General features: G+C 41.9%; 1 protein-coding gene across 1 annotated transcript; it reads right to left on the bottom strand.

The window, feature by feature from the left end:
- Positions 1-291: 291 nt before the first annotated feature.
- Positions 292-1,692, bottom strand: LOC125343853 (DDB1- and CUL4-associated factor 12-like protein 2). Its single transcript, XM_048336425.1, has one exon. The coding sequence runs from the start codon at positions 1,687-1,689 to the stop codon at positions 292-294; it is 1,398 nt and encodes a 465-aa protein (XP_048192382.1). The 5' UTR covers positions 1,690-1,692.
- Between the last annotated feature and the right edge of the window lie 7,703 nt (positions 1,693-9,395).

Here is a 9,395-nt window from a genome sequence, read left to right as displayed (position 1 = left end):
AATAGAACTTTTACTTATCTGAAATTATTTTTTCTCCTTTGGGAGAAAGTGTTGAAAAAATATTAAAGCCACATTTTGCTTGCCCAAATGACTATTTGTTCTCTCCTCTTTCTCTCCCTCCCTCTATCTCCCTCTCTCCTCTCCTCTCTTGTGGCTCTTCTCTCTATGCCTAATATGCTAAATTGAGCCTGTTCTTCTTGGAAAACAAGACAAACACACAGTGGTAAAAAAAAAAAATCGCATGTGCATCAAGAGGAAAGCGAGGCTAATCTAAAAGGTAAGTCTATGTCCTTAGCTCCAGAGGCCTGCATAGTTCCCATGGAGGCCTGAAGGGAGTGGGCCTCCAGCCACGAAGAGCTTCATCTCTGGCCAATTATAGCAGTGGGTGTACAGTGCATTTGGGAATTCCTCCATGCCACCGAAGTAGTTTACCCAGAGGTCATCATGGTTGAGCCAGCCTCTGCCACAGGTGAGTTTCAGTTTTCTTCCTGCAGGTCCAGGAAAGGAATCTGGACTAGATGATGACTTCTCCTCTAGGAATTTCTGGGCGCGGATATCATAAAAGAGCAGAGCACCGTGGCCTGTGCCCACAGTGATGATGTTTTGGTAGAAGCTCAATGAGCGCACACCTGTGCCACCCTCCCGGGAACACAAGGGCCTGATGTTGTGCTGCCGTTGCCGTGGGTCTAAGAAAGAAACGTGAGACTGGGAGCCCACCGCATATAGAGACAAGTCATTGCAGTAGGTCAGGCACACATTCTCTCTGCAGTATGGCAACCGGATGGATAGCAGCCTGGACAGGTTACTTCGGGCTTTCCACAGGTGGAAGTACCCATCCAAGGACACTGCTCCCAGCTCCTGGTTTTTGCCACTGAAGGCCAGGGCTCGCACTTTCCGATTCCCTGGGTTGGTGGTGGCTTTGGGGATGGCTTCCATGTCCCTAGGACGGATGTGAGTATACGTGGGAATCTTCTCATCACCGCACCATGCCACGTTGTCATGGATCAGGTCAGGGTCCACCCGCCAGAGTGCCACAGTGCCATCTCGGGACCCAGTCACGGCCACAGTGTCACTCATCCAGGCAATAGCAAAGATCCAATCCTTGTGGCCTTGGCGGTCACCAAGGCACACAGGGTCTAGCGTGGGCAGCTGGTAGACTGCCAGGCTGTTGGGGTTTTCACCCCCGGTGGCCAAAAGAGTCTTGGAAGGATTCAGCTCTATGGCATGAATGCCACAGGTGGCTTGGGCCCGGGCTGTATTGGGGTTCTTGTCCTGCAGGAGAGGAAGATGCGTGATGTGGCCTGAATGCACATCCACCGCGAAAAGTGTGTTGCACTTGGTGCCGCACACCACCTGCTTGGCATTCAGCCACTGCGAGGCGAACACCTTGTTCAAGGTGCCCAGGGCGAGCTGGCGTTCGCGCAGCATCTCCGGCAGCCTCTGCACCACGTAGCCACGCATGTCACCCTCGAAGCCCTGCACCTTGGCGAGACCCCGCGCGCCCACCTCGCGCTGTTTCAGGTAGTACACCAGCGAGCGCCGCACCGCCTGTCGCTTCTGCCGCTTCGCCACCACCGGCCCGTCTCCCTGGCCCGCCGCCCCGGAGCCCAGCGCCGAGGAGGAGCACCCAGCTCCCGGGTCGATCGCGGTTCCTTTCCGCTTCCTGCTACCTGTTTGCTGCGGGGCCATGGTGGGCGGCGGGCGGGCGGCGGCGGCGGCGGCGGCGCGGCGGCGGCGGCGGCGCGTGGCCCCCGTGTTAGCCGTGGCGGCGACGAGGATGGCGGCTTCCCCGCGGCACACTGGAGTACTGAGTCTCAGGGGCCAGGAGGCTGGGACGATGGCGGGACCGCAAGACAACTCAGTCCGACAGGCGTTGGCAGCCAAGGAGGCAAAAGCGGCGGGGGCCTCGTGAAGAAAGCTTGGTGGGAAGGAGTGGAGCGCAGCGCGGGCGGACCAGGAGGCGAGAGTGGAGGCTGAGGCGCGGACCAGGCGGCGAGAGTGGAGGCTGCTGCACGGACCTAGGCGAGGGCGGGAAGTGCGGTCATCTGGGAGGTGCTAGGAAAGTCTGTGGAGAGTGAGGACTACACAGGGGACCTGAGGGTGAGAGGAGGAGGCAGTGGGAGGGACTGACAGGCGGGTGTGGGGTGCTGGGTAAAGCACACAGGGTGGGGTGAGGGTAGGGAGGAAGGACTGGGGTGGCGGGGGGAGGGGTGGGGATGGCCACATGGGTGGACATGAAAAACTGGGCAAAGTCATCAAGCGCCAGTGCACTGGGAATCCCTAACAGCCAACCCAAGTGGGCCTTTCCCCACCGTGGTAACAGCAAATAGCCTTAAAATCCCTACTGGAATAAAATCTGAAATTTCAAATCAGGATTAGGAATTTGGAACATGATCAGTAGGAGAAACACATATGTACTTGTCATCTGGAGACAGCATTGACTCAGATTCCACGTTGAATTGGGCAGGTAATAGGGAGTGTTTGCAAGGGACTAGGAGACCCTCTTTTGGCTAGTTCCCTTCTGTCAGCCCCACTGCTGGTAAATCTTAATTGTAATTTGTTCCTCCTCCTCCTCCTCCTCCTCTTCCTCTTCTCTTTCTCCCTGTCCTCCTCCTCTTCTTCCTCTTCTCCTTCTCCCTGTCCTCCTCCTCTTCTTCTCCACCTCCTCCTCTTCTTCTCCTTCCCCTCCTTCTTTCTCCTTCCCCTCCTTCTTTCTCCTTCCCCTCCTTCTTTCTCCTTCTCCTCCTCTTTCTTCCTCCTCCTCCTCTTCCTCTTCTTCCTCTTCTCCTTCTCCCTGTCCTCCTCATCTTCTTCTCCACCTCCTCCTCTTCTCCTTCCCCTCCTTCTTTCTCCTTCCCCTCCTTCTTCCTCCTTCCCCTCCTTCTTCCTCCTCCCTCCTCCCTCCTCCTCCTCCTCCTCCTCCTCCTCCTCCTCCTCCTCCCCCCTCCCCATCCTCCCCCTCCCCCTCCTCTCCAGGTCTCTGAGTTCCTTCACTTTAATCTTTGGATGATGTCATTCAACAGCTAACTGATAGATGTTAGCCTGCAGCACTTCCAGGCAAGTTCCACCAGGGGAACATTTTGGTCAGAAGCAGCCTCAGGGACTTACAGAGCTGCAACAGTGCTGTGGGTGAGAGTGTGGGGTTAGGAGTCAAGAGAAATATGTTGCTCTATGACAGCGAGTCTGTTTAACCTCAACACTCTGGATTGATGGGGAGAAGGAGGGAGGAAGAGGTCCCACAAAGAGATTTCAGTCCACAAGACCAGTGGAAGGAAAAGTAGCAGAGCTTTTTCCTACATGAAATGTCCTCTATGGTCTGGGGATGGGACCCTGAGGAACATATAGGATTTCTGTTCTCTCTCCTCCACTGAGAAAGAACTTTGCAGAGGAATAACTTGGGCATAGTGGTAAGAGTATAGATATTTCAGGCATGGGTTTCTCAAGTCTCATGACTCAGCTGCACCACATGAGCTCAGTATCCTTATGGCCACTAAAGTGTTGGCAGGCCTACCCTGAGGCATGCTTACTTAACCTATGATACATTCCATTATGAGGCTGATGGGCCATACCTAAGTATTGTAAACCCAATTCTTCAGAAAAACATCTGCTGACTTGATGTGTTAGCCAGTGTCAATGGACTTTCCTAATCACAATCAGGAAATTTTGAAGCTTTTTGGTGATTCCCTTTTTCTTTTGTTCTCAGGCTTCTTTCCTTTTGTAAACTTCAAGGGTTCCAACTCCAGGTCCCAAATCTATTAGTTCATCTCACTACTCCAGTCCAATTGCTGCATCTAGATGCCCAACCCCTTCACCTACCCATGTGTATTGCCTGTCACAGCCACCAAGACAATGAGGAGAAAAATGGTGCCTAATTCATTATTACAAGTGATATTACTCCTTTAAGATTTTTTTCCATATTCACATGCTAATTATAGGACTAAAGTGATAGGGTGCCTGCCTAAAAAAAATGAAAATATGTAAGAATTCATGGTATAGGTTTTCCTGTTGTGGTAGAAACAATGTGCTGAAATTTTTAGAATGTACCAGTGTATTTGATTGTGTAAGTATATACACATATTGCATTGTAGAAACAAATAAAAAGCAAATATTTAATAAAACCTGTTTGAGCCATACACTGGAAGAGTGTTGAAATGCTAAATGTCTTGTGTGAATTTAATGTCACAATAACTTGAAAAGGTGCATTCTATTTTTCTTGACATCTTTTAAGATAAGGGAATCTGCTAAGAAAGGTTACTGAATCTTCCATGGTCAGAGCTACTAAACGCAAGCTAATGAGATTCTATCTGACTGTAACACCTTTGTGATTTACTTTTACTGTACATTACTCAATAAATATTTTTTTCTGTTGCTTTTTCTTGACAAACATGTAATCCATATCTATTGGACTACCTAGTCTCATTTAGGGTTTTGTGTGTATATGTGCTAATCCTGGGGCTTAAACTGAGGGCACTATCCCTGAGCTTCTTTGGTTCAAAGCTAGCACTATACCATTTGAGCCAGAGCGCCACTTCTAGACTTGTCTGAGTAGTTTATTGGAGATAAGAGTCTCACAGAATTTTGTGCCCTGTCTGGCTTTGAACGAGCTCAGACTAAGTCTAGCGAATAGCTAGGGTTACAAATGTGAGCCACCAATACCCAGCTAGTTTTTTTTTTTTTAATTTTTTGGTATTGGTACAAACAACAACAATAAATTTCCTGTATGTTTCTAACATAAATATTTTACATTTAGGTATCTTAATGTGTTTTCTCCATATTCAGATCACTATTTTGTATTGATAAATGAAATGTGTAACTTACAAATTCTATGTTTGCAAATTTCCCTGAGCATGTGATGATATAAAACAATATCCACAGGGAAGAAAGGCAAGTGATATTCAGCTATGACCAGTTACATATAAAAACTTGCAATTTTGAATTTTTGTTTGTACTTTTTGATTGCTCTTAGTTTTAGTAGAATACACTGTATTCTGGTGTGTATCGCCATAAACACTGTATTTATTGTTGATGTTGCAGATGCAATAACAAAGTAATAAAAATTTCAGGAATATGTGTACCCTTCTGGGTCACCACTCCTTTCTTGTCTTATTTTAGAAGGCCACTGTGACTATGAGAGTAAAATTGTATCAGTCTTACCAATGTCTTTGTGTTCATTTGCTTCAAATTATCCCATCTTTCACCTTATTTCAGATACTACCCCATTCATGAGATTTTATGTGACTGGTTTTAAGGAAGTCTCATGCTTCTCTTTAGTGTATTTATAGTTTATTTTTCACCATTATGTAAATGGCTCAAGAGATTCATGAATGTTTTTATTTCTTTTGCATAATCTTATAATCATGGTCATGGAGTAAATCCATTTATAAATCTTTTTTTTTTCTTTTTCTTTTACTTCAACTTCTTTTTTTTTTTTTTTTTCAATTGTGGAACTTGAATTCATGGCCTGGGTACTATCCCGGAAGAGCCTTTCCCTTCTGGGCTTGAGCTCTACCACTTTGAACCACAGCTCCATTTCCCCTTTTCTGGTGGTTAATTAGAGATAAGAGACTCAAGGACTTTCTAACCTGGGATAGCTTTGAACTGCAGTCCTCAGATCAGTTCTAGGATTACAGTTGTAAGCTACTGGTGTCTGGCACTAACATATAAATCTTTTGATGACATTCATAAGCAAAGAGTATCGAGTGTAGAACATAAAGTGAAATATTCACCAAATAAATGTTTTAAATCAAATAAGAAATTTAATTGAATTGTAATTAAGTCACATGTTTTATTATTTATTTAACCTACATATGTGTGTTCCAAACATGTTATTCAACATTATTCTCTACATCTTTCAATCAATACTTATATTTGTTGTTAAGTTTCTAGAAAATTTTGTCGTATCACTCTATCTTCGTAACGTATGAAGAATGAAGTGACTAGTTAATGACCAAGTTAGATTAACAAATTAAAATTAGTCAGGGTAGAAGACACATTACTTCTTGTACAGGAACATAAACTAACTCAAATAATTTTCAAACTACATTGAAAGTATTACTACTTTTACCCTTGAAACTAAAATAGTCTCAGAAACATAGTAGATGTTGTCTGCAAATACTAATTTCACAAATTGAAGCAGACTCTGCTAGGAAGGCCTTTCTCTTCAGAAATATAATTTTGATTGCATTTCATATGCATATATATAGTGTGCATGTGTATAATCCCTTGCCATAATTCATCTTATGACATCTTCTCCAACATGTGTATGTATAGTTCTGCTTATATTTACCAACATATATGAAATATAAGATAATGAAAAATGAAATAGATTTAACCAAGCTTTTAATAATAATAATATATGGTAATGATGCCCTGTTATTTACACCAGACACAAGGCAAATTATTCTGCAATGATTAAATTAAATACATTTTCACTTAATCTCTAATTATAATACAGTCATACCATTTCTAGCTGTGATCCTGTCAAATTTACTAAGATAAGCAGCTGTGAATAAGGTTTATTGTCATATGTGAGGCTCTGTCCAGACCTCATGATGCAGAAGTTCCTATAGATGACTCAGCAGGCTACCTTTCTCCTGAGGAAGGTACTGCCGAAGGCATACGGTGTTGAAGGAGGTAAGAAAGGAAAGATTTTTCATATGGGCAATTTTATTTTGACTCTATGACCTCTAATTTTTCTCATCCTACTCCATGTTCTTTAGAAAAAGAAATGTTCTTTGTTTAATGAGAAGGTAGAATGAGTGCTAGATACGTTTCACAGGAAACACAACGGAGCACTAGTTAAAACGAGTATGCTGTGAAGCCAGATGACATGACTTGAATGTTTGTTCTGTGGATTTCTGGTCTTGTAGGAAAGCCACTATTATATTCATTTTTCTTTTATTCCTTTGTGTAAAAATAGTTATAATAATAGAATTAAAGCATGGGTCCATGTTGATGATTAAGTGAATATATCTAGGTAGACATATACATATTTTTGTACATCACACACATATAGTGGTGACATCATCAAACAAATTGTAAATAAGTAATAAATTTCTCTTAAACCCTAATTGCCTTCTCTCCTTTTTGTCTTTCACTTTGAAAGGCAATTTGGAATTCCTTCTTATTGGAATTTTTGAATGCCCACTACAGTACAAAATACTTGTTCTCTATTACGGGAAAGTAGTTACACATAAGGATAAATTATTTGAAGAATCAACTAAATGTTTTGGCACCCCCCTGGAGTATTAACAAAGAATGTGTTGTAGAAATAAATTTACATCATGCTAGTAGAGCAGCAAGAGAACTCCAGAGAAGCACATTCTGTGAGGCATCCAGATTTGTTGTTACTAATAGTTGTTGATATAAATACGTACCCTGAAAAAGGATTAATCTCCACTTTAGGGCATTTCACACATACTGGTAGGAGTTAAGTTGAATCAAAGTGATTGAATGTTTTATTTGGGTCCTGCTTTTATGTCAGGTAAATGCATAAAGGAAGATCTCAGGGAGATTATGCATATAAAGTTGGTTGAGAGTCATTCTATTTCATGCTGCACAGTGTTTTAACTGGATGTGCTAGTCCAATAATTATTAGTTTCTGTACTTTTCATGCTAGTTTATTTCTGTCTTTAAATCTATGCCAGTCCTTCCTAACTTTTTATCTCTATCCTAAATTTATATCTCCAACTTCTTACTTGGCATGTTAGATACCAAAGCACAAGTTCAAATTCACCATGTATGAGTTCAGGTTCTTGGTTTCAACAGCTTTGCTTATGTAATTTAAACATTTGTATCTTCATAAATAACACAAACCAACATTTCAATGTATGAATAGATTCCCAATAATTATCTCTGACAAATGAATATCCTGCTTAACTAACACTTATCTTTAATAGTTTTAATTCCATTTAATTCTTAATATTTTCACTGACAACTCCTTACTCCAAACCAGTGTTGGCATGGACTGACAACTGTCACAGCCTGATAAGTGATTTTCCTCTAATCACTCTTGGCCTTGTTTACTCAGTTCTGCATAACATGGCCAGAAGAATGTTTTCCAAATGTAAATCTGCCTGTGTCACCCACCACAAGAGTTAAAAAAAATTCTTTCTTATTGTCATATAATAAAAATCACCATTCTTAGTATAGTCTATCAGGCTCAATATTCTATGTCATATTTTTCCCTTTCTTTCTGGTATTTTTCCTGTTCCAGTTATACTAGGACTTTTAACTTCATCATTACTGTCATATAACTTCATGCTTCAGATAGGTTTTGCATGTTTTCTCTGGGTCTGGAATTCTTTCTGCCTGTAAGGCTTTCTACCATTTTCTTCCATCCACACATATGTAAGTCTGCTAATTCCTTACATTTCAGAATTTAGCTAACATGTCAATTTCTTGGGGAAACATCTTTGGTTTTTTGTTTGTTTGTTTTTTGCCAGTCCTGGGCCTTGGACTCAGAGCCTGACAACTGTCCCTGTCTTCTTTTTGCTCAAGGCTAGCACTCTGCCACTTGAGCCACAGCACCACTTCTGGCCATTTTCGATGTATGTGGTGCTGGGGAATCAAACCCAGGGCTTCATGTATACAAGGCAAACACTCTTGCCATTAGGCCATATTCCCAGCCCCTGGCGAAAACATCTTTAAGCCTTACATAGGCCACACTTCTATTTCCTTACTACAATTATAATCATTTTATTTTAAAGTAGCTTCATACCCTTTCTAACCTGATGATTTCTCTGACAGCCTTTCTAAGACATTTATCCACTAATATCATAAACAAATACTCCATGAAATCTGTTGAAGTCTTCATTATACTTATACATATTATGTTTTGGAATTTGGCTTGCAATATTCATTGAACAAAATATTATAGGTCCTAGATATGCCATTTGAGTAACAACTTCTTAATGTAACTGAGATTAGAAAGAAGAATCCTTACTACCTAATATGCTATAGTTTGTTGTGGTGTTTTTTCTTCAGGTACTTTTGATATGATTATCTCTGTATCTGTTCAAAGTACAATTCATTCATTTCTCTAAGATATTTGTCCTCTATTTTTGTGAATCTTTTGGAGTGAGTGATGTGATAGACAGGCCCAGAAAGCATTATGTAAGTAGATTGGAAGCACAAGATTCTACTGTCAACCATTGTTGTGTCCTCTTTCAGTTGTGAAGACATCTACTGCAAATGACATAGGACTGCTACCAACTTTCATCTGTCAACTCAAGCTGTGACAGGGTAGTAAGAGCTGTAAGAAGAAACATAATTTAATGTTTATCAAAAATGGACATTTTTTCCATGTATTAAAGACTTGCACAAAAAACTCCTGAAAGAATACTGCTTTTATTTGACATTCAATATATGTAATAGTTGAGGTGGTAATTATAACT

Source organism: Perognathus longimembris, chromosome 28 (genome assembly GCF_023159225.1).
Source record: "Perognathus longimembris pacificus isolate PPM17 chromosome 28, ASM2315922v1, whole genome shotgun sequence".
In the NCBI taxonomy this organism is placed as follows: domain Eukaryota; kingdom Metazoa; phylum Chordata; class Mammalia; order Rodentia; family Heteromyidae; genus Perognathus; species Perognathus longimembris.
This window is presented reverse-complemented; position numbering and strand designations above follow the sequence as displayed.